Source organism: Myotis lucifugus, unplaced genomic scaffold, assembly GCF_000147115.1.
Source record: "Myotis lucifugus unplaced genomic scaffold, Myoluc2.0 scaffold_694, whole genome shotgun sequence".
Taxonomy (NCBI): domain Eukaryota; kingdom Metazoa; phylum Chordata; class Mammalia; order Chiroptera; family Vespertilionidae; genus Myotis; species Myotis lucifugus.
In genome coordinates, this window is record NW_005871742.1 from 198,583 (window position 1) to 223,227 (window position 24,645).

Genomic DNA, 24,645 nt, shown 5'->3' on the forward strand with positions numbered 1-24,645 from the left:
TTCAAAATACAACATTTGGACTGTTCCTCCCTAGTGGGATGTAGGCTAAGGACACAGGACTGCTCAGAAATCTAAAACTGTATCCAGCAGTCTTACTGTTAGTAGCAGCTTTGGAATTAGGTTGAAATGATGATAGCTACATTGTAAGACAAAGCAGATAACCATGGCAGTATCATCGGAGTCACAATTTACAGGGTAAACGAAAAAAACAAGAGCCCTGTAAATCTGAAACTGGAACTGTAAATATCAATATGGACTCAAAAATTTTTTTACCTAAAAAATCTACTTATTGAAAAGTCTTAGAAGCAGTGGCAATAACACAGCATTTGGCATCCTGAGAGCCCAAGTTGTGGTCTCTGCTACTTCCCACTGGAAGGAACTGAGGGTGTTTGTGTGTATGTGTGTGTGTGTGTGTTGAGAAATGGCTGATTTCAGATCTAGAGCTGAAAATAGACACCATAAGCCTAAGGAAGTGATTTTCAATCTTTTCCATCTCCTAGCACGTAAACTAATTACTAAAATTCTGCAGCATACCAAAAATAGATATTTTTTGCCATTATAACAAAAAGTAGGTATAATTCTGATTGACTTAACAAAAACTAATAATAGTAATTACCTACTCTTTTTGCTTCACAGTGACATTTTTTAAAAATTTTTTTAAAGAGTTGATTTGAGGCCCTGGCTTGGTAGCTCAGTTGGTTAGAGCATCATCCCAGTATGCTAAGGTTGTGGGTTCAATCTCTGATCAGGGCACATACAAGAAGCAACCAATGAATGCATAAATAAGATGAACAAACAGATCGCTGTTTCTCTCTCTTTCTAAAAATCAATTTAAAAGAAAAGGAGTTGATTTGAGTGTATTTGAGCCAAACAGACTACATGCCAAGGAAGCAAGATTTCAGATGCTCCCCAAAGTGACTTTTTTCCAAAATATCAGGTGCCCATACTTGTATATAAGGATTTCTGGTACCAAGATATAGCCCATCAGATGCAACCTTATGTGATGTACCCAATAAAATGCAACTCTGTACATGACCTATATATTGTTCATGACGGGGCGTTCACACTGGACTGCTGTGTGTTGGCTGTGGTCTTTTTTTAATTTGTCAATCTAAGGAAAAATAGTTCAGTGCCCCTGACTAAATAGGTGTTGCATGCTTTAAAAATTCTCACGCACACCTGCTGAAAACCGCTGGCCTCCGGTGTAGCGTGCTGGGAAGGGTGTAAATTCACAAAGGTTAATGGATTGTATCGGGCTCCCATAGGCTTAAGCTAGAACAGTTTGAGCATCAAAAAAGAATAATGACTATAATGGATTAAACACACATCAAGTATATAAAAATGTATGCATTCATAATGAGACATAAAAAGGAACTCATTGGTCACAATTTGTGTTGTGAAAGCTTTAATTCAATTCTTTGAAAATTAATGAAGGTAAAAATCCAGCAATTTATCCTGCCTTTCGTATGCAAACCTCTGAGAAACGAGGTTAACGAGAGAGTAGGCTTCTTTATAGAATTCCAGCTATAATAAAAGCACTAGAATTAGAAAATCACTGCTTGTCACTCCTAATGAAAAAGTGGATCTGGGCAGCAACCACCAGGTGAGAAGACGATGGGGAAATAGAATGGAGGGGTCGGGCTGATGCCACTGAGCAGCCTGGCGCAGAACACTGGCAGCCAGCCACGATGGGCCTCCTGGTGCAGTGTGATGGGAAATGCCTAGCACCACTTGAGAAAGGTTCTTGTCTAAAAATTGGAACCTGACTCCGTCAGTTCAGGGAAATACAGGTGTCAGAGGAATGAGTGTCAGGCACCTGGAGGAGACAGTCAGCCACATCTAAAATGTGGGGCATTTTATAGGGTAAATGACTTGGTATCCCTAACAAATTGGTGGCAATTTGTGAGGGAAAAAAAAAGGAGGAGGGAAATTGTCATATAAAATAAAGAGGTTTAAGTGACATAAAACAAACGAAAAGGATCACTGTGGCTGCTGCATTAAAAATAGACCATTGAATGTCAAGGCTCAAAGCAGGGAAAACGGATAAGGAGCTGTTATCAAATTCCAGGGGAGATTTTGGACAAGGATGACAGCAAGTTGGTGTTGGATTCTGGGTATGTTTTGAAGGTGTTGTCCACAGGATGTGTCAATGGATAGATAAGATGTGAAGTTTCAGAGAGACTCCAAGATGACTCCCATGTTTTAGGCTTAAGTGAACAGTGTCGTTGCCATTTATTGAAATTGGGCAGATGGAGGAAGTAGCAGGTTTGTGGGAAAGATTAGGAAGAGGTACATGTTTTCAGCCTGGGAGGCCTTTCGAATTCCACCAGGAGGTGCCAGGAAGGCAGTTGGATATGTGTGTGGAGTACTGAGGACAGGCCCAGACCTGGGTGTAGTTAGATCTGGGAGTCCTAGGCACGCAGCTGGTGGTGGAGAGGTTCAGGACTGAGCCTGTGAGTTGGGGATCAGCAGCAGGAGCAGAGGGAGACCGTGATATCCTGGGAGCCGGGGAAGGACGGTTTGACCGGCTGTGTCCCATGTTTCTGCCAGTTCCGGGAAGTTGAGGGCTGCGATTTGACCTTTGGATTGGGAAACTGGAGAGATCATGGATGAGAGCAGTTTCAGTCCGCCTGATGGGGAAGAGGGTTCAAGGACACCTTCATGGGAGAAGAGAAATCAGGAAACAGGCAGCCTTTTCTAGGAGTTTGGAAAGGAAGGGAAAGAAACGTAGTGTTAGCCGCTGGCAAAGTGGTGATCGGTGAGGTCTGAAAGGTTGGCGACCGCTGGTCTAAAGAGGGGTGCCAGTTGGTTGGTTTGAGAATTACTGATTTCTTTTAAGAAGTATTTTTATGTCCTAGCTGGTTTGGCTCAGTGGATAGAGCATCGGCCTGCAGACTGAAGGGTCCCAGGTTCCATTCCAGTCAAGGGCACATGCCTGGGTTGTGGGCTCAATCCCCAGTAGGGGGTGTGCAGGAGGCAGCCAATCAATGATATTCTCTCATCATTGATGCTTTTCTCTCCCTCTCCCTTCCTCTCTGGAAAAAAAAAAGGATTTTTATGACAGTATGCTACCCGCCCCCCCCGTTTTTTATTTTTAACAAATACCAAGTCACAGGAAAGGTGTATACTATTTTCTGTTCACTAGTTTAAGCATTGTTTACATCTTGCCATATTTGCTTTATCTAAGTATATCAATGTATTTTCTGAGACACTTTAAAGTTGCAGACATAAAGTTTACACTACTTTAGCTTATTATCTCCTAAAAATAAGGATGTTTCCCTACATAACCACGATATCATTGTATCCATGAAATTTAATATTGATACAATAATAACTAACATAGTTTATATGCAGATATACATATACAGATATACGTATATTGTTGCTATTTCAGTGTCAGGTCCAGGTCCAATGAAGGGTTACCCATTGCTTTTGGTTTTCTTTCTTTCTTTTTTTTTTTAAATTGATTTCAGAGAGGAAAGGAGAGATAGAAACATCAATGATGAGAGAGAATCACTGATGGGCTGCCTCCTGCACACCCCCTACTGGGGGTCGAGCCCGCAACCCGGGCATGTTCCCTTGACTGGAATCGAACCCGGGACCCTTCAGTCCGCAGGCCGACGCTCTATCCACTGAGCCAAACCAGCTAGGGCTGCTTTTGGTTTTCACATCCCTGAGGGATATATCAATATTGTTTAGGATGGGAGAAATAATAGCACATTCATATGCTGATTTTAAAAATCTAGTAGAGAGTGAAAATCAATGATGTAGAAGTCGGGGGAATGGCCAAAGAGAGCATCTTGAGAAGATGAGAGAAGGTGGGATGTATCCTTAGTGGGAGGGGTGATCTTTGATGGGAAAACGGACAGTTTATCCAGAGTTCACAGGAGAGAAGGCAGAGCCTGTGGGCAGGCGGGTGGGTGGGTAGAGTGGGGGGAGCTTGAGAAAATTCTTTTTTGATTGCTTTTATTTTCTTGGTGAAATAGGAGGAATGGTATTCAGCTGAGAGGAAAGGAAGGCGAAGAGGTGGTACAGGTTTAAGAAGGTACGAAGTCTTGTCTGAGACAGTCATCTTCCACCTAGGGCACGAGTCTCGCTGAGCGTGCTTGGAGGTCTCCTGAGGGTGTGCGTTACGGGTCGTCCTCTGGGGTCCTTTTGTGGATCTCACCTTTGGCCGATAAAGTTCCTGAAAACTAACACGTCTGAGAAAGGGCCTCTTGACAGTAGGCTCCTCCCACTGAGGAGTAAAAGGCAGGCTCTCACCTGTCCCAGATCCGAATGCATCAGGTCACCCCTGCGCTTGTCCCTGCTTCTTGTCTGCTCGTTGGTTTGATGATTCATTTTTATTTTTGTTCTTTATCCAGAAAAAAAAAAAACTTACTTTCTGGAAGCAGAATGACCCTCTTAAAGATCCTTTCTTCCCAAATTCCCATAGCTTATGGTCCTGCTTAGGGATTGCCACTTCCTTGTGTCTGATTTTTACCTTTCCTGTGCGTGTGTGTGTGTGTGTGTGTGTTTCCCTCACCTGTACTTCACCTCTGCTTTCCTGCCTCTCCTTTTTGATCGTCGTCTTTTCTTTGTTTTTCAGGCTTGGTCACGGTGGCAGGAACAGCTCCTGCATGTCCAGAGAGAGAGACAGAAGCTGGTCTGCGCAGTGAAACACCATCAGCACTGGCAGAAGCGCAGATGTCTGAAGGCCTGGCTTGACTACCTGCAGGCCCGGAGGGTAAAGAGACAGCAGAACGGTGAGCGGGAAGTCCCGGGCTCGAGAGACAGAGGGTCGGGTCACAATTTCCACTTTCCTTCCGCCAGTGGAGCTAATTCATTAAGGAGAGAGAGCACCAGAGTGTGCCCCAAGTCCTGGTAAAGGGAGATTGAGGAGGAAAGTACGTAATCCTCAATTTACACTTATTTTTCTTCTGTGCATATATTTTATTCAATAGGGTTTTAAAAAATATTTTTTTAACTGATTTCAGAGAGGAAGAGAGAGAGAGAGAAACATCAATGATGAGAGAGAATCATTGATCGGCTGCCTCTCCTGCACTCCTACTGGGGATCGAGCCCATAACCAGAGCATGTGCCCTTGCCTGGAATTGAACTTGGGACCCTTCAGTCTGCAGGCCAGCTCTCTATCCACAGCCAAACCAGCTAGGATTTCAGTAGAGTTTTAAAGATACTATAACTATATATGGTTAATATGATACATGCAATTTTGTATGTGGCTTTTTTCCCCATACAACTAACCTGTACTTCCCTGTGTCTTTATTCTTCATAAATGCTACATTCTTTTTAGTGGCTGTACTTAATAGGGTGGCTTATCTTAATCTACCGTAGCCATTCTTCTGTCGATGGGTATTTGGGTTGTTCTGTTTGTCCCCAGTTACAGGGATGCCTGTGATTTAGATGGTGAGTCGTGTTAGCTCTGTGCCATTCGTTTCTTTACCAGTGAGAGTTCAGAAGTAATAATACATGCATAGGTCATGGTCACCGGTACTTCTGTGCTTTCGTTTCTTCAGCGTACGCAGAAGTGACTCAAGCTCTGTGCCCGATGCCGGGTCGGGCTCTCCAGCGTTCACCTCAACCTCCCTGCAGAAATCTCTAGGCTGCTGCGCTCTGGGGAGAGTGAATGTGTCCTTTGAGAATAGTGACAGGGGACCACTGCCTGGTTGCCCAAGCCCAGAGCGTTAGGAGTGATGAGCTGCAGACTAACGTTCCTCCAGTTACAACATTTCGTCCAGGACCCACTCCCTTTCACTTCCCGAACATCAGCTCCTCAGGCCCTTAGCTAGTCAGTGTTCAAAGGGAGTGAAGCTGGCAGCCTGCATCAGCCTGACGGAGAGCTCCACAAGCCGTGGCTAGCAGTTGACCGAATGGTGTGTCATGGACTCGGTCCCTGAAGTCCTGTCCAGGAGACATTAGCCAAGAGGCAGAAATAGAGCGGAGTCTGAAAGCAGCAGTCACCGTTCTTACTCGTCAGTAGTGACTAGGAGCCTCAGCGCTTTGATTTCATAGCATCCTCTTCCCTGAGATGCCACACCTTTTCTCTTTTCTTGGACAGAAGAGATGTGATGAAGGGATTCCTGAGGTCCCTCCCATGTTCAGAAACCATGTTGTCCAGGGTTCCTCGTGAGAACTGCTTGGAGCCCTGCTGTCTGCTTGTGGTGGGGTCAGCTGGTATGAGGGATGCTGCCTGCTCACTGCCCAGGCGGGAGGGGCAGCAGCGAAGTCACGTTCTGTGTTGCAGAGATGGCTGAGCGATTCCACCGCGTCACGGTGCTTCAGACGCACTTCTGTGATTGGCAGTGGGCCTGGCAGTGGAGGCAGAGCTGGCACGCTCGCCACGCCCGGGTGCAGGCGCTGGCCGGCAGGATGGCGCTGCGGCGGGCCTTCACTCACTGGCAGCACTGTATCCTTTTCAGCCCCGCGGCCCGTCCACTGCCAGCCGGGGCCGCGTGAGCTCAGCCGCCTGTACGACAAGGGTCGGGACACACGGGCAGCAGTTCTGAACACTTTCGTAGTCCTGCTCTCTGTTGACTTCTTTTAGAAATTTTCGTTTAATTGGGGCTATTCATACAAAAGAGTCCCTCAATCCCTGCAGCCAGAGCCCTTCGGTGGGTCAGCAGGATTGTACCGTGTGGGGGTGGGAACCCTGAGGAGACGAGAGGCCTTAACTCCTGGCGGACGTGCTGCTGTGTGCAGAGGACGCTGCCCGGTGGAAGTGGGCAGAGGAGCACTGTCGGCGCCGCTTGCTGGTAAGCGGGTGGCCCTGCTCCACTCAGGGGCCCTGGACCCACATGCTCTTTCAGTGCCTCTGGGCATGTGAGCCCTCCCTATGTGGGCGTCACCGTGGAGCCCTCCCTATGTGGGCTTCACCGTGGAGCCCTCCCCTATGTGGGCGTCACCGTCACCATGGAGCCCTCCCTATGTGGGCGTCACCGTGGAGCCCTCCCCTATGTGGAGCCCTCCCCTATGTGGGGCCCTCCCCTATGTGGGTGTCCCTGTTTTCACTCTGCATCAGAGATGGTAATGGGGTGGCCCGAGGGGTTTGGAACTGTAAAGGAATCTTAGGGATGTTGTAGTCCTGGGGTTTTTTACTGGTACACGGGGGCCCCTGTTTAATGGTGGAAGCCTAATCTGTGAAATTGATCAAAGAAGAGATGCGGAGGATGGGGGAAGGTCTGGGCATAGAACCTGTTCTCTCCCCGACCCTCGCCAACACTTTCAGTGTCCCGGGGGCTCCACAGAGCACAGTGTGAGAACCCCTGATCCCTTCACTTCTGTCTCGGGAAACTGAAGCCCAGGCTGTGGGGGAATGGGCTTGGCTTAGGCCACAGGAGAGACATCGATGGGACTGGAGCCAGGCCCACGTGTCCTGCCCCTTCCCCAACCCCTGACTTACCAAGGATTCCTTCCCTTCCACTCTTGCAAAACTGCATTTATAATTGCAGGTATCGACGTGACCGCATGTAGTTTAAAACAAAACATCATAGGCTAACAGTCTGTCTCCGTCCTGAGAGGCAAAGTTGATATTTTCCACCTTTGTCTGTGGTGTTCCCATCTGGGCCATGGGGTCTCTGTTGGTCAGTGGGAGGGTGTGTTGTTCCTGTGCATCACTGTGCACAGCAGGGAGGGGTTCCTCAGCTGTTTATTAAGTGCCTACTGTGCGGCCTCACCTACTGTGTGTGCATCAGACTCCCAGTTGACACACAGCAGAGAAACGCTCTCAGGGACCTGGGAGCAGCTGTGACTGAGCTCCTGGCCACCGGACTCGGGCGCTGCTGTTACTGTTGCAGCCGCTCACATGGGTGACCCGTGTGTCCTTCTGCCTCCACAGCACTTCTGCTTTAGAGCCCTCAGAGGCAACGTGACCCGCGCCCGCCTCCAGCGCATGAGAAGGAATCTCGCTCACCAGCAGCACGACGTCGGGGTGAGGGCCTTCTCCTGCCGCAGGGGCCCTCCTGGCGGCCCTTCTCTTGTTAACCTTTGTGTTTACGGATTTGTCCCCAGACCCATAGATGCTGAAACCTTGGTGCTCGTCTCCTCAATACTCCATCCCAGCCAATAGAGAAACCCTGGTTTAATCCCGATTCTTATCTGTTGGCTAAGAAAGTTGGTGTTTGAATCACAGGTCAGGGACTGTGGCTTCCAACCCTGACCCAGTGAATATGGTTTAAGCCCCCACTCCAGGCAGCTCTGGTTGGTTTGCACTGTACGTCTGTCTGTACAACTGTTCTCGTCAGGGGTGTTACCTCAGGACGACAAACATTCTGTCTCTACTTAGAGATTGTGTTTGTGGGTGCAGAAGGATGGGGTTTTCTTGTTTTGTCTTTTTTTTTTTATTGAGTTTTTAGAGAGAGAGAGAAACATCGATTGGTTGCCTCCTGTAGTCGCCCCAACTATGAATCAAACCTGCAACCTGGGTACGTGCCCTGACCTGGAATCGAACCTGTGGCCCTTCAGTTCACAGGATGATGCTTCAACCAACAAAGCCACACCGGCCAGGGCTCTTGCTTTGTTTTTAATTGTGAAAATGTTCAAATGCATAGAAAAACATAAAGAGTAGTTTGATACACATAATGAAATGTATCATATTAACCATTTTTAAGTTTACAGTCCAGTGACATTAAGCACATTCACATTGTTGTGCAGCCACCACCATCTCAGAACTCTTCTCATCTTGCAAAACTGAAACGCTGTCCCCCTTGAACAGCTCCCATTCTCCTTCTCCCTAGCCCCTGGCAACTGCCATTCTCCTGTCTCTAGGAATTTGACTGCCCTGGGTCCCTCCTATTTGCAGTACTAGCCCTTTGTGACTGACTTACTTCACTCAGCATCATGTACACGGTTTTTTTTTAAGAAATGACATTGAGCCGAAACCGGTTTGGCTCAGTGGATAAAGCATCAGCCTGCGGACTGAAAGGTCCCGGGTTCAATTCCAGCCAAGGGCATGTACCTGGGTTGTGGGCACATCCCCAGTAGGAGATGTGCAGGAGGCAGCTGATCGATGTTTCTCTCTCATCGATGTTTCTAACTATCTCTCTCCCTTCCTCTCTGTAAAAAATCAATAAAATATATTTTTAAAAAAATTAAAAATGACATTGACTTTTTGAAAAGGAACACCAGTTATTTTGTACAGTTTTCCAATGTTCTCGATTTATCTGTTTCCTTTGGATGACATTTGATTTTCCTTTTTTCTTTCTGTGTAACTCCCATAAACTAGAAGTCAGATCTAAGAGCTTGATGAAATTGAAGCTAAACATTTTTTTTTTTTTTTTTGGCAAGACTACTTCATAGGCAGTAAAATGTGCTAAGATCGCTTCTAATTTCTACAACAGCATTGTCGGCCGCTAGGCCCTGATGAGAAGTAGCTCCTGATTTCCATAGATTGGAAGACCCTTCCTTTTGCATTTTGGGTTGGCCCAGAATAGCTCCATGTAGCCTCACCCTAGTCGTCCCACAAGCCTGTTGTATGTTGCGTGTTCCCAATTGAGGTCATTCCTGCTTTGGGGACCTTACAGTCTTTTGGTGTGGGGGTTTGCTAGCTAATAGGCTAAGAGAGATTAGTTGGCGGTAATAAATTTTTGCTTCTTTTCTGTTTTGTTTCAGCTGCTGCGCCGGTTCTGGAACGTCTGGCAGTCTCGGATCGAGCAGAGGGAGGAGAGAGAGCAGCGCCCCTTACTGCAGGCTGCCTGGGACCACCACAGGTAGAGACTCTGGCCCTCGCCTGGGGCTCTCCTGGGACCGCCCGGACAGACTCGCTGTTCCCCAGGAGTGAGTGCTTACCCCTCCGTGTGCCCCTGAGCAGGTTCAGGCAGGCCCTGCGGTAACCATTGGTCCTGAGCTTGTGTTCTCTTGGCTGCTCAGAGGAGAGGTAGAATGAGGATGTTTGTACCGGCTCTTGGCCACCGTGGTTTGAAGCATGTGCCTGCTGGCTCGCCGCCTCAGTCCTTGGGGCTCTAATGGTGTTCACGTTGTAGAAGTCATGCGTTAGTGCTGTTAAAGAGAAGGCTCAGGCCCTGGCCGGTGTGGCTCAGGGGATAGAGCATTGGCCTGCGGACCGAAGGGTCCCAGGTTCAATTCCGGTCAAGGGCATGTACCTTGGTTGCGGGCACATCCCTGGTGGGGGGTGTGCGGGAGGCAGCTATTCGATGTTTCTCTCTCATCGATGTTTTTAACTCTCTATTCCTCTCCCATCCTCTCTGTAAAAGATTAATAAAATTTAAAAAAAGAAGGCTCAGGCCAGGGGCATATTTGTGGTGCCGTCTTGAGGGGTGCAGAGAGTGTCCTCAGTTTTTTAGAGTTAATCGTTCCGTTAAAATAAATATGTGAGTGTACACATGTCCATGAGGAGAAACTCGGTGTCTAGGAAGGAAGGTAGAGAGTTAAATAAAAGCTACCTGGGACCCTCCTCCAACCCCTTGGTCTTGCGCTGCAGAGGTAACCACTATCAATTTTTGCTGCCAGACTTGTTTAGTGTATCCCCCTTAAAAAGCCACTTTAATCCACCTAAGTTATAGGTCTGATTTTGGAGCATTTTTTCCTTTTTTTTTTTTTTTTTAAAAAAAAGGGGAGTGGTGAGAGAAGGACAGGTGTCTTTTTATTTTATTATTTTTAATTGGTTTCAGAGAGGAAGGGAGATGAAGAGACAGAAACATCAGTGAGAGAGAATCACAGATCAGCTGCCTCCTGCACGACCCCCCACTGGGGGTCTCCTAGAATGAAACACATGGAGTGCCTTTAACACTCATGATATAACTACACTGAATCTACCTGATTCAGAACAAAACAGAAACGCAGGAACCTGGAAGCGGGCTGGGCAGCACCTTGGTGTTCTGTGTTTTATTTCAGAAGAACATTGCTACGCAGGTGTGTCAGGTGGTGGTTACAGCGTATGCAGAAGAGGCGAGACAAGCAGGTAGGGAGCACTTCACCGCAGGTCGCTCTGCTGGCTTACACTCTAGTTACGTTTCCTTTGCTTTGAAAAGATTCTTGTAGCCCAACCGCTGTGGCTCAGTGTGGAGCATTGACCTATGAACCAGGAGGTCACGGTTTGACTCCCGGTCAGGGCACAGGCCCGGGTTGCAGGCTTGATCCCCAGTGTAGGGCCTGCAGGAGGCAGCCAGTCCATGATTCTCTCTCATCATTGATGTTTCTCTCTCTCTCTCCCTGTCCATTCCTCTGTGAAATCAATAAAAAGAGAAAGGTCATTTTCTTTTTTAATGTAAAGTACAAGTAAAGGTCACTCGTTTTACTTCAGCTGCTACAGGCCAGAGCAGACAGGCACTTCCAGCAGAGAACCCTGCCCGCAGCCTTCCAGGCGTGGAGGAGACTGTGGCGATGGCGCCTGCAGGAGAGCGTCCTGGAGGCCAGAGCAGCACGCTTCCACAGGTACGGGCAGGGCGGCGTCAGGGTCTGACTCGGCCACCACACGGCCATTGTGGTGCCTTTCAGCCTCGCAGCCCCCGGGCCCAGGCTCTTCCTGGATTTTCTCTAATTGATTTCTCTGTGAAATCAATGTGCTCTCACTGATCTCATCTCGCAGGAAGACGGCCAGCCTCCTCCCCAGGGAAACGTTTGTCCAGCTTCATTGCAAATGCTTTCCGAGCAGGCTGGGTTTTATGTCCCTGCCCTCATTACAAGCCACAGTGCGTTCCATTAAAACTGCCCATGAGCGTCTGGATCCGAGTGTGGGGGACCTTGCGTTGCTTTGGCAGGCCCCCTGGAGTGTGATTTCCCTGCAGCGTGTGGTCCCTGCTCCGCTAGACCTGACTTTGTGGAGTCTTGAAATGAGGACAGGCGAGGAGCAGAGCTACCTCTTTTTAGTGGCCACAGGGGCAAACGCGCCCAACAGCAGGTCCTTCCTGCATGTGGGTGGAATGTATTGGAATGATTCACCGCTAGCTGTGTGTCTGCCACTGTGGTGGGCAGAGTGTGATGGGAGAAAGGAAGCCACCAATCGAGAGACTCGTGTGCCTGTGCCATCGTCATCGCGTTAATAACGTCCATCTCCCAACACTCCTGAGAGAACCAGTTCACATGGCAAATGACCCACCCAGTAACGCAGGCCGTCGTTAGCAGAGCCCGGGTTTAAACTCAGCTCCCCGACTCCAAAGTCCAGGGAGGGAGCTCTTTCTAAAGACTTTGCGGGAGATAAGACTGTTACGCAAGAAACTACTGAAGAACAAACAGTTCCAGAGATCAGATCCTCGTGTCCTCAGCTGTGTCAGCCACAAGCTGGAGGGCTCAGCGCTAGTGCTGAGGGAAGGACCCGGGGCAGGTGTGGCTGTGAGCCGGGGGCTGGGGATGGGTGGCCGAGTGGACAGATGAGGAGGACAGGACTGAGGCGATGGCCTGATCCTGTGCATCAGTCACGGGCAGATGCGTGCAGCCAGTGAAATGACAGCTTTGGAGATTGCCCTGAGTAATGGTGTAGGTCAGCTTAGGACAGAGGCGGGAGGGAGGGACACATATTGGGAGAAGTGGCCGTGATCTTGACTAGGAGGATTCGATCCTCGGCAGGTGGGGCGAGGCAGCCAGTTGATGTGTCTCTCTCACATGGATGTTTCTTTTTCTCTCTCCCCTCCTCCACTCTCTCTAAAACTTAACGGGAAAATGTCCTCATGTGAGGATTAACAAAAACACACTTTTCAGTTACAGTTCACACACAGTATTACATTTGTTTCAGGTGTACAACGTGGTGATCAGATGTTTACATGCTTCACTCAGTGGTCAGTGAAAAGTCTAGGTCTCGTCTAGAGGTGACAGAGCAGTGGTTCCCACACTTACCTCCCTGTCTGCCGGCTGCTTCCGGGGCAGCCTCAGGCCTGCTCAGCAGCCTTGGGGGCCAGGCATCTGTTTTGTTTGTTTGTTTTGTTTTATATATTTGCTGATTTCAGAGAGGAAGGGAGAGGGAGAGATAGAAATATCAATGATGACAGGATCATTGATTGGCTGCCTCTTGCACGTCCCCTACTGGGGATCAAGCCTGCAACCCGGGCATGTGCCCTTGACCGGAATCGAACCCGGGACCCTTCAGTCTGCAGGTCGACGCTCTATCTGCTGAGCCAAACCAACTAGGGCCAGGCATCTGTTTTTCACGGCTTTGCCCAAGGATGTGTGTCCTGCAGGTCAGCCTGGCCTGGAGCAGCTTTCGCTAGGAACCGTGAGCACTGGCGGTAACTCAGCATGGACTGGAGAAGAACAGTCTCAGAGTCTTGCTCACACTCTGGGTGCCTGGCTGGCACCAGAAATACTTGGAAAGAATTGGGTGGTTGTGGGGTTTTTGGCTATTTTTCCTGTTCTTCCCCTTTTCTTTCTCCCTAGATAAGCTTATTTGTCTCTTAAAAGCACAGTGTAAGAGGAAAATCCATTTGGAACTTCTCATTCTATTATTATTATTTACATAGGGAGACATTAGAGAAGCAAGTATTTGCTATTTGGTGGCAGAAGATGTTTCGGCATCAAGAACACCGCTTGGCAGAGAGAATGGTACGTGGCTTCCCCTGAGGAGGTGCGATCCAAGCCTTTGCATTCACTGCCTCCTCTCCTCAGGACGTCGCCTGGGACCCAGACCCCCTTAAGGACGTCCGGCCTGTGACCAGGACTCAGGGCAGGGTCAGGGTCTGGGGCATTGGTTTCCTCTGCACAGGTGGCTTCTGGGCGAGGGCAGCTGGCTCCTGAGTGTCTGTTTCTTCTGCCTCGTCGTCCTGGCTCCGGTACCCCTCCGACCTGACCCCTTCTGTTCTCTCCCTGCCATCCTGCCGCAGGCCATCCTTCACGCGGAGCGGCAGCTCCTGTGCAGGTGCTGGTCCACGTGGCACCAGCGGGCGGCAGCACATCGCCAGGAGCGGCAGTGGCAAGCAGTGGCCCGTGCCCACCACCGCCAGGCGAGGCTCAGGACGGCTTTCTCCACTTGGAGGGAGAGCGCCCGAGGGCTCAGATCAGAGTGAGTGGTCGCTTTTCTGCCTCTGGCTTTTCTCATCTCGAACCAGCTTTTTTTTTTTTTTGTTAATGTTTTTATTGCTTTTTGGAGAGAGAGGAAAGAGAGGTAGAAACATCAATGATGAGAGAGAATCTTTGATTGGCTGCCTCCCACGCACCCTCTCCTGGGGACCCACAACCCGGGCATGTGCCCTGACCTGGAATTGAACCGGTGACCTCTTGGTTCCTGGGTCGATGCTCAACCACTGAGCCACACCGTCCGGGCTCAGACCAGCTTTGATTGTAGTAGCAGCACTGTCAGATCTGAGTGCCCAGGCAGAGGGTCACATTAGCTTAGACCAGTGATGGTGAACATATGACACACGTGTCAGAGGTGACACGCGAACTCATTTTTTTGGTTGATTTTTCTTTGTTAAATGGCATTTAAATATATAAAATAAATATCAAAAATATAAGTCTTTGTAAAAATTTCTATATGTGACACGGCACCAGAGTTAAGTTAGGGTTTTTCAAAATGCTGACACGCCGAGCTCAAAAGGTTCGCCATCACTGGCCTAGACTCTGGTTTTAAGTTCCGGAAATTCAATCTGAAACAGTCTGAGCACAACCAGGGCTGTGGTGAGAGGACCCTCATGTGCCTGTGCATCTGGGTCCTGTGCGTGGGCGCATCCTGCTTGCTGGTTGGGGCCCATGTGAAGTGACCGTGGCCAAGGGACAGACTAACGGGCTTCCTTGGGGGTCATTGACCCTCCCCAGCACGGAGCAGAGCTGTAGCCAGGGCCACGGGCGGCAGGTTTTGCCTAACACGTGGTTAGTGGGGACAGAGCCTGCGGGCGCACTGCAGGCACTGTCCTGCTTCGGGCCTTTCTGGATCCCCTTGGGGCTGTGAGGCTCTCCCCCACTCAGCTCGGCCACATGCCGCCTCCTGCACGTGACTAGGCCTCGGTGGTACTTGGAACCCCGTGAGGTCGTCTGCAAAGACGTGATCACACGTGCACGCTCCTGGGTGAAGAGCCCAAAACCTTTGGCCGTTCTTCAGAGTGAAGCTTGACTCCCCCACATTTAAGAACCACGAGGCAGGAGCCAGGGAGTGTGAGGGGCACCCTCGGCTGGGCCCTGGCTGGTCTGGGTGCAGCTCTGAGTGTCCACTCTCTCCCCACAGGAAGACGGGCGGGGTGCTGGCGGCAGCGTTCCTCTCAGCTCGGCTCCTGCGCGGGGCCTGGCACCGGTGGAGGGAGGTGAGCTTTGGCACAGGTGCCATCCCGTGTGGCTGGGGACAGGTGGAGCTGGGCGTCAGTGACTCAGCCGCAGGACGGGCTCATCCCCCGTCCCTCTGAGACCTCAGGCCTCTGAGCGTGGGGTGGGGCCGGGCAGCAGATGAAAACATGAACCTGGCCTCCCGAGATGATAGACTCAGAATTCCTTGTTCTCTTACGTGCTGGGCTATTCCTACCTGAACTCCCTGAGCCTGAAATTCCTGGTCTAACCATGATAGGCACCCAGCCCTGGGCAGAAACGTTCACGCTCTCATTGCCGAAGCATTTATCCCAAGTCAGGCCCTGGCCCCATTGATCCCCGCAAAACCCCCAACGGTACCTATTTATAGATGAGGGAGCGGGGGCTCCCAGGTGTCCTGCCCTCCCCCAGCTCACCCAAGCTGCGTGTACCTGGAGGCAAAGCTGAGCCTGCCCTCCTCGGCCCTCCCCTCTGGCCGGGCCTCTGTCCGCAGTGCCTGACTCTGCGGGGCGCCGAGCGGCAGAAGCTGATGCGCGCAGACCTGCACCACCAGCACACCCTGCTGCACCGGGCGCTGCACACCTGGGGGGTAGGTGCTGCTGCTTCCTCCTCGCCCCCTTGCCTTGAAGGCGGTTCCCTTCCTGTTCTTCCCGCCCCTCAGAGCAGTCATTCCACCAGAGCGAGTGCCCTGGGCGGGGTCTTACAGCACAGGGCTCAGTCCTTCCCTCCTCGCTCAGCAAACACAAACCAGAAAAGTAAACACAGGGGCTGTCTAGGCTCCAGCCTTCTGTTCAGAGTGGCCTGTGCCCAGGAGCCCAGGGGTCTGACTGTGGGTGAGGCTGAGGGGGACAGTCCTCGCCCTGCTGTCGGGTGGTCTCCCAGCCGGGGGCTTTGTGGCCTTTCTGCCCCTCTGGTGGGTGCGAGCTCTGGGCATGGAGAACCCCTGCGGCCTGGGAATGGAGAGAGCTGTGGCCCAGGGCGGCTTCCAGTCCTGGTCTCCTGCAGGCTTACCAGAGCCGCGTGCGGAGCGTCCTTCAAGAGGTGGCGGCCAGGGAGAGCCAGCACCAGAGGCAGCTGCTGCGGTGAGTCTCCTGGGTCCCGGGCCGCCCGAGCGTGGGGGCCAGGCTCCTGACCAGGCAGGTTGGAGAGATTTGTCCGGGGCAGGCACAGGACAGGCCTGGCTGCCGCGTGCAGCTCACAGCGTAGCTCTGGCTTTTCCACAGCCAGCGCTCCGTTCACGGTTCCCCCCTTGTGCCCAGAGCCCCTGCTACATGCAGGGCCGGGCCCCTGGGAAGCATCTCACCTGCGTGTCTGAGGGCCCCACGTGCCCTGCTCTGAGCGCCCCCCCTTCCACCTCAGGCCTGAAGGAGGCACCGGCTCCAGAGGCTGCAATGGCTCCCGTGGCCTCTCAGCTCCCAGTCAGTGGCCTCCCCGCTTGGCTCTCCAGACCTTTCCCTGACTCCCTGCAGCACCTCTCGCCGCCAGCACCCTCTGTGTCTGGGACGCTTTTGGTCACCTGCACTGCTCGGCGCCAGTCCCCCAGCCCGTCCTCCAGTCCTGCTAAGCCACGCTCTGAACTCACTCCGACCGCAGGCCTCCCTCCGTCCGCCCTTCCGTTTCCTCCTCCTGTGTCTGTTCACTGCACACTGTGTCAGGCCACCTGTGCGTGAGGGGCCTGGGGACTTTAAACACCACTGTCCCTCCTTCAGGGGCCTGTATGTCCATTCAGCTCCCCAGACAGCGTGGCATGGGGAGAGGGAGCCCTGCACTGACTCCTGGGTCACAGCATGACTCTCCTGTCCTGTCATCACCTGTTACAACGCTGTGTTTCCTGGAGCGCACACATGTGCGAGGATGTGGCCTTTGGTCTTGTCCACTGCATGGTCCCCAGGGCTGCCCCATCCCGGCACAGGGCAGGGCTCAGCAGCCGTGGGGAGCACGTCCCAGTCAACATAAACACGGCCGTGGGGAAACGTTCTGGGCAGAGGGCGTCCTTGATTGGGGCTGGGAGGGGGCCGCGGAACCAGCAGTGATTCCCAGGAACCTCACCCCATCTCTCCACACTGGTGTCCCCCGCCCCTGTCCTGGCCTGTGCGCCTGTAGGTGTGTGTTACGTCGCTGGAGGGAGAATGCAGCGGCCTGCATGGAGGAAGCAAGGAAAACCTCTCGAGCGAGGGCTCACTACCGAAGGGGCCTGTGCCTCAAGGTGAGGGCTCTGCAAGGCGGTGGCGTGGGAGGTGGTGCCAGGGATTCGCACTGAACAAGGAACTAGAAAACGGGGTAACGTCCTCGCCATGTGAGCAGACGGGCTTTCTGTTTATTGAATTATGAGCCAGTGTTCATTAAAACAGAATAGCACCTAGTGAGCAAGCTGCTTGTGTCACAACTAGTACTTTCCACATGTGTGGGATTTCCCACGGGACAGACCGGCAGTCACGGTGCCATCTGAGCGAAGAGGACACTGGCTCCTGCTCCTCGGCCTCAGGTGTTGTGGCTGCGGGACTTACGGGAAAGCCTAGAGCAGCGGTTCTCAACCTGCGGGTCGAGACCCCTTTGGGGGTCGAACAACCCTTTCACAGGGGTCGCCTAAGACCATAGGAAAACATATATAATTACATATTGTTTTTGTGATTAATCACTATGCTTTAATTATATTCAATTTGTAACAATGAAATTGGGGGTCACCACAACACGAGGAACTGTATTAAAGGGTCGCGGCATTAGGAAGGTTGAGAACCACTGGCCTAGGGCATCCCAGGAATGTGAGGCTGTTGGTCGTCATCGGTGGGAAGTGGCCCCCAAATGCCACACTGTGGGGCCTGGTTTCACATGCTGGGGGGGGAGGGTGTGGCAGGACGTGGCTGTGGGAAGACGACCTGTTACAAGACAGAAGGGACTCAAGTGACAGGTGGCCCTGGGCGCAGGGACGCTTTAGAAGGAAGCGGTTGCGGGAGCCCAGCTGGCAGGCCTGGTAGGGGCAGCTCCTGACAACTCTGACACGTCCGCGGTGGAGAGCGATGTGTGGTCCGGCCCAGGCTGTTCTCAGGAAAGCACCGAGGCCGGCATGCGGGTCCCCTGTCCTGGAGGGAGGGTCAGGACTCTGATTGGCTTTACGGCCTTTTTGGGGTGAATGGAGTTTGTGATCATTTGGGGAGCAGGCACCAGGTGTCCCCTGGATGTTCGACTTCTTTTCAAAGTGTCCTATACTGTGACTTCGTTAAGTCTCATAGGAAGTGTACACGTGACGTATAGTCTCCATATCAGAATGGAAGCCCGTTCGCGTCCTCATGGCGCGGGGTGACGGTTAACTCTTGGTAGGGAAGGCCGCCCCTGAGGTCTGGGCTCCCCTGTTGCCTGCCTGTGGGTGGCATGTGCCTCCTGGAACGTGTGGCAGCGCCGTATGTCTGCGCGTGGCCTCCTTCCCTGAGGAGCTGCCAGCAGAGCACGGTGTCCCCAGGAAGTCGGACACGCTGTGACCGCCCCTCTGCGCTTCGTCTGCCCGCAGGTCTTGACCCGGTGGCGGGAGGCCGCAGCGGTGCAGATCTACTGCCGGGAGCAGGCGGACTGTGCCCTCCGGGAGGCCCAGCGGGTGCTGGCGAGGGGTAAGCGGGCCCTGGAGCTGAGGGAAGGGTGTGAAGGACCCCGACGCTTGTTGCCCTGCAGTCTTGTCTCCTCTCCTGTGTGGGTTTCCTGTTGCTGAGGTAACAGCACTGCAGATGCAACCTGGGCCCGTCCTCGGAGCCCCCATTTCTCCATCTGTAAAGTGGGGACAATGCTCCCTGCGTCTCGGGGTGCCATGAGGACCAGGCAGTGTCGGCATTAGTACTAACGCTTGGCCTCCAGGCCCGTGAGCGCAGCCTTCCCTGCCCCGCCCGTGGGTGCTGGAGGGCACCCTATCTTGGCATCAGTGCCCTGGTATCAACCCTCTTCTGTTATCTCTGAAAGACACTTCTCTCAGGGCCTGAGAAAAGGAAAAATCCAAAGTAAAATAATGAGCAGGAGAAAGTGAGACTTGGTGACATAGAAAGAATGCAGGCCACGGCCCTGCCTGGCTCGGCTGCTCGCCGGTCTCTGCGCCTCGGTTTCCTCCCGCAGAGCAGGCCGTCTGTTGGGCCCAGGGCCTTCCGGGCCATGAGGCGCTCGTGCAGCCCTGTGGGCCCTGACACACCTGTGGTCTCTGAGGCTCATGGGCCCACGGGACAGGCGCACCAGCAGAGAGCAGGCCTGGTTCCGGTCCCGGTGCTCACGGCTGTTGAGGTGCCCGGAGCTGTCCTCAGAGGCGTGTCCATCTGTGGTGATCTCACCCCGTGTGGCTGACACCCCAACACTGCCCCCCAGGGCCTTCTCCATTCTCCACGCTCAGCTTTGCCCATGACATAGTCGTTCATATAGACCTGACCAAAGAGCACACTGACTCGGACCTGCCGTAGGCTGTCTCAGGACCTGGTTTCGGCGCTGGCGGGCCCGGGGCCGGAGGGTAGCCCAGCAGCGAGCCCAGCTGGAGAGGGCGGCGCGGCATTACTGTCGGCAGCTTCTGCTGCAGGGCCTGGCCCGCTGGAAAGTGCACCACCTAGGCTGCGTCAGGAAGAGGGTGAGGCAGCGGCAACCCCCCCCCCCCTCCGTTCCCTTGTGTGGTGGAGCCTCCCAGGCCAGGAGGAGGGCGCTTCCGGGGAGGAGAGGTCCTTTCTGCAGAACTCACAGTACCAGTCGGGTGCCGGGTGGTCTCAGGTCCTGTGGGCACACGGTTCAGGAGCCTCCAGGCATGGCTGGGGGGACCGAGGTTAAAGGGGTCTCTCCAGGTGAAAGAGAAACCTGGCTCACTCGGAATCATGGCCTGTCCGAGCCGGGGCACCTGGCAATGGGAGAACCATTCGCTTGGGTGGGGAGCCTCACCTGTGGCTGCCCCGGTGGTCTGGGCAAGGGCACCTGGTAGCACTGGAAGCATCTCCCATGCGTGTGTCCTCTCTTCCAGCTGCTGCAGAGGCGGGGCGCCCAGCTCCGGGCCCAGACACTCAGCCGGTCCTGCTTCCGCCAGTGGCGACACCAGGTGGGAGCCGAGCAGCCCTCGCCCCAGAGCTCCCCCTGATATTGCTGGGCAGCGCCAGCTTCCGTCCACCCGTGACTATACGGCCAAGCCTCTTCAGGGCCCTGTTTCTGTGTGTCTCATTAAAAATACGTCAGGATAATATCCAAAAGTCAACATGAGACGCATTTTATAAAAATATATATTTTTATTGACTTTAGAGAGGAAGGGAGAGGGGGAGAGAAATAGAATCATAGATTGGTTGCCTCCTGCACACCCCCTACTGGGGATCGAGCCCACAACCCAGGCACATGCCCTTGACCAGAATCGAACCTGGGACCCTTCAGTCTGCAGGCCAACACTCTATCCACTGAGCCAAACCACCCAGGGCACGAGACGCGTTTTAAGTCTTGGTGAGGTCTTGGCAAAACGCCGGGTGGGCCTGTGCCCTGCTCCGCCAACCATCACGTGCCAGCGTCCTGCTGAGCCTCCGACCGCCATGTGGAGGTGTTCCCTGTGCTTCTGCAGCCCAGCGTGCTGCCCCACGTGCCCTTCCCCAGAGGATCATTCCCTCATCCAGCCCCTTGGGGCCTGGCAGAGCGGGGTCTGCGAGTGACGGGGGGGCCCTCCCTGTCACCTTTTCTTTCTGGCTGTAGCTGGAGAACAGGCGGCAGGAGCAGCGGGACACAGCTCGGGCCCTGTGGCTCTGGGCCTTCTCGCTTCAGGCAAAGGTACTGGGGCTCCGCATCCCGCTGCCCGGCTCCTCCCGGGGGAGCGCTGTGCCTTGGTGGAGGGCAGGGTGGGCTGCGGGCATAGCCCCTGGAGGGTCCTAAAGGGAAAGCTGGGCCTCACATCCTCCCCCTCCTGGAGGTGTGGGCTGCGTGGCTGGGCTTCGTGCTGGAGAGGAGGAGGAAGAAGGCGAGGCTGGAGCGGGCGGTGCAGGCCTACCACCAGCAGCTCCTCCAGGAGGGCGCCACCTGCCTCCTGCGGTTCACAGCGGACATGAAGGCCCTCCGGCAGCAGCTGCATGCCCAGCAGCAGGTGCAGGTAGGCCCGGGTTCCCCTGCCTCAGGGGAGCGGGCAGGGCATGGCACGACCTGACAAGAGGCCATTGCAGGTGGCCCACAGCCTCCACCGGGCAGTCCACCGCTGTGCCATGCTCTGGAAACAGAAGGTGCTGGGCCCCGGCCGGTCGCCTCCCCCCACCTCCACTGTGCCCAGCAGGAGAGTGACATTCAGGGGCCCCCTTCCCGACCACGTCAGCGCTGCTGCTGGAGATGCCGCCCCGGAGACCAGGAGGCCTCGAGCCCCTCGTGGGCCACAGGGCACTCTGGGTAGCCTGGCCCTGGATGCCGGGGACCCCCCTCTCCTGGAGCTGTGAGTGGCCACCCCTTGCCTCGCCCCTCCGCTCCCACCTGGGGCAGAAGCTTGGCCTGTCCTGCAGGGAGAACACTGGGAACCTTCTCTCCAGCGGGACTTGTCCCTCCCAAGCGTAGGAGTTAGCAAAAGGAGGGCAGCCCTGCCCTCCTGCCCCAGGCCTGCCAGTGTCCCGCCAACCCTTACAGCCAGGAAATGGGGCCCCCTCTCGGGAACCCCACTTTCTATGCTCTGGCACCTGCCCTATAGCTGCACACTGAGCTGCTGTAGCTGTTGCTCCCAGAGGGCCCCGTGCTGCCTGAGGCTGCGGGAGGTTGCCAGCAGGGAGTGGCCCAGGCCTGTCCTGCTCTGCTTGCCTCACCCCCTCCCTCCAATCCCGACCCTAACCAGGGCCCGACCCTGACAGGCCTGTCCCCGTGAGGTGGGACAAGCAGCTGCATCACCAGGGGCACTGGAGGTCAAATGAGATGATGTGGGTGAGGGAGCAGGCTCGCTTCATGGAGATGCTGAAGTTCTGTGTGGCCCGGGCCTAGCCCAGCTCCCATGTTGACCTTGGGCAAGAGCCTCTCCTTCTCTGGCCTGCAGTCTCCCCACAAGATCGGGGATTGGGCTGGATGACGACCCCTACCCCACAGAGTCCCAGGCCCCTGGGCAACCTGAGGAACAGGCCTTGTTTCTTCCCAGCAGAACCGTTCGCTCCGCAAGGAAGCAGCCACGACGTCCCAACTTCTTGCTGGAGCCCTTGCAGAGCCAGAGGCCCCTGGGGGGGTGGCAGCCTCGGGGGACAGGGGTAGGTCATGGGGTCTTGGGCCCCCAAAGTACATGGTGCCTCCATCCAGGGCGTGTGATTTGGGGTCTGAGGGTGAGTGGCCCCCTTTCCTTCCTGCTCCTCAGGAGGATGCTGAGGCCTGACCAGCTCCTGCCTTCCCTTTGCTCAGGCCTGAGACTCCGAGGGAGCGAGACCTAGGCCTGGCCCCGCCCACAGGCTCTTCCCTGACGAGGCCCTTCTCGGAAAAGGCCCAGACAGTCCCGGTTCCAAGCAGCGCCCTGCCCCAGCCTGGGGCCCTGCCAAGTGCCTCTGGCCTGAAGTTGGTGCCCATGGCGAGTACAGGCCCGCAGTTGCTGCCCCCTTCCTCCTTCATGCCCTGTGGGGTGGGCCCACCCACCGAGGTGAGTCCTCCCTGGTCATCTGGGCTCCCATCCTTTGGCCCGGCCTTCAGGGCTCATGCACTTGGTGCTGCAGCCACAGCTGTACTTGCTGCTTCTGGGACACATTCATTCACCAAGTGCAGGCGCCACCGCTTGAGGGCACAGGAGTGAACACCCCGCCCAGGCCCCTGCTCCCAAGGTTACGTATGTCCCAATTGAGGGGACAAGACCAGCAGACAGACTGCAGGTCACAGAGGGCCATGCAGGCCCTGCTGGAAGTTAGGCTTTAAGGAGAGGGAAGTCCTAGAGGCTGGCTGGCTGCTGTGATGGATGGCCCAGCAGGTGCTGGCCGCAGCAGACCTGGGCCAAGACCCTGGTGAGAGGCAGAAGAGGCAGGACTTGCTCTGATGGGTCTGCAGCCAGTGAAGGAAGAAAGAAAGCTGGCTTGGATCCCTCGGGATAATGAGTTCTTTCACTGAAAGAACACTGGGGTCCCATTTGGGGTGAAGCATGAAGTGTGTTCAACCTGTCACATTTGAGATAAAGTAACAGGCTTGTGAGCCTGGCCTTCAGGGAAGAAGTCTGGTCTGGAGATCAAAGTCGAAAATAGAAATCAGGGGTCGGGACAGGGAGGCGTGAGAGCAGGAGTGCTCAGTAGCAGGAGACAGCCTGGGGCTGGGCCACCCCAAGGAGCTGGGGTCTCGAGAGCCACGGGAGTGCTGAGGGTGACTTTAGAGAGGAAGGGAGAGGGGGAGAGAGATAATCATAGATTGGGGAGGGGACGGTGCTCTCACCAGGAGGGAAGGAGGGTTGTAGGTGGGTGGCTGGACACTTACAAGTGCCTCTGATCACTTTCTCACTGAAAGACAAGGCCACAGCCTAGAGACAGGTAGGGGTTAGGGCCAGGAAGGCTTGAAGCAGCTGCTTGGAGCAGTGCTCAGCCAGGCTCGGTGGAGTGGGCCAGACTGCAAAGGTGTGGGGTGCTTCTGGGTTGCTTGGGGTCAGCCTTGAAGGAAGGGCAGGGCAGGGGCGCTGCAAAGCCCAGCTCCTGGGGCCTCCTTGACCCTCCCCTGCAGTGGGCAGCCTTGGCTCCTGTCCCAGCCTTCCTCCGGCTTCTCTATGCTTAGTGTCCATCCTTCCTTTACAGGCATCAGCATGGCTGACCTCCCCTGGCCTTATGCCCCAGGCCCCTCTATCCCTGGCCAGTGTCCCCGACTCCCGTCTGCTCCTTCCTGAGGCCCTCACAGGTGGGCATGGCTCTGAAACTGCAGGTGTGCACCTGAGGTCTGTCAGCGCCTGGGTCCCCTCCATTCAGCCTGGGCCCAGCTGGGAGCGTGGTCAAGATCAAGTTCATTGTCCTGTTGCCCTGGGCCACAGCGACCTGGAGGCTGAGCTTGAGAGCATCCAGCGGCAATTGCAGGACTACCAGAGCATGAAGCAGAGCCTCCGGTGAGGCCCACAAACACCCTGCCCACGGGAGCAGGTGGGGGTGCTGCCAGGGCCTGGGGCGATTCACCTGCCAGCCCCGGAGCACAGGTGGCCCCTTTACCCTCAGTCCTGCTCAGGAAGGCTGTCGGCCTTACCTGTGGGATGGGGGGTGGGGTGAGGGGGGGGGCAACAAAGCTGAGCATAAGTAAACATGACTGGGCCACGTGAAAGCTGGGCCAGCAGTCTGCCCAGTGATTGTGACATGGGATGAAAAGGTACAAGACTGGCCTGGGCCCCAGCGGCACGCAGTGGCTTGTCTTGTGCTCTGGGTGCAGAGTCTGCGCCTTCAAGGCCAGGCTGGAGACCCTCCCCATGAGCAGCAGGAAGGGGTCCCTGGGCCCATCCGAGCTGCGTCTGCTGGGCAGTGTGGAGGCAGGGAAGGAACAGGAACCCCTGCACCAGAAGCACGTGCTTCACCCCAAGCCTGAGCA

General features: G+C 54.4%; 1 protein-coding gene across 6 annotated transcripts in view; it reads left to right on the forward strand.

Moving 5' to 3' along the window:
• Positions 1-24,645, forward strand: part of SFI1 (SFI1 centrin binding protein) — a 42,574-nt gene that overhangs the window by 17,520 nt on the left and 409 nt on the right. For 5 of the 6 annotated variants that reach the window (XM_023746554.1, XM_023746555.1, XM_014447685.2 and 2 more), the window contains 21 exons: positions 4,589-4,745; positions 6,245-6,406; positions 6,682-6,752; positions 7,835-7,927; positions 9,607-9,704; positions 10,849-10,915; positions 11,258-11,388; positions 13,407-13,488; positions 13,767-13,945; positions 15,104-15,179; positions 15,671-15,766; positions 16,183-16,259; positions 17,281-17,383; positions 18,683-18,779; positions 19,608-19,768; positions 20,150-20,224; positions 20,857-20,931; positions 21,071-21,247; positions 21,318-21,577; positions 22,516-22,747; positions 23,874-24,175. In XM_023746554.1, the coding sequence (XP_023602322.1) occupies positions 4,589-4,745; positions 6,245-6,406; positions 6,682-6,752; positions 7,835-7,927; positions 9,607-9,704; positions 10,849-10,915; positions 11,258-11,388; positions 13,407-13,488; positions 13,767-13,945; positions 15,104-15,179; positions 15,671-15,766; positions 16,183-16,259; positions 17,281-17,383; positions 18,683-18,779; positions 19,608-19,768; positions 20,150-20,224; positions 20,857-20,931; positions 21,071-21,247; positions 21,318-21,577; positions 22,516-22,747; positions 23,874-24,175 (2,771 nt within the window). Of the gene's footprint in view, positions 1-4,588; positions 4,746-6,244; positions 6,407-6,681; positions 6,753-7,834; positions 7,928-9,606; positions 9,705-10,848; positions 10,916-11,257; positions 11,389-13,406; positions 13,489-13,766; positions 13,946-15,103; positions 15,180-15,670; positions 15,767-16,182; positions 16,260-17,280; positions 17,384-18,682; positions 18,780-19,607; positions 19,769-20,149; positions 20,225-20,856; positions 20,932-21,070; positions 21,248-21,317; positions 21,578-22,261; positions 22,368-22,515; positions 22,748-23,873; positions 24,176-24,645 lie in introns of all 6 variants that reach the window. The other variant, XM_014447688.2, reaches the window with a different exon arrangement.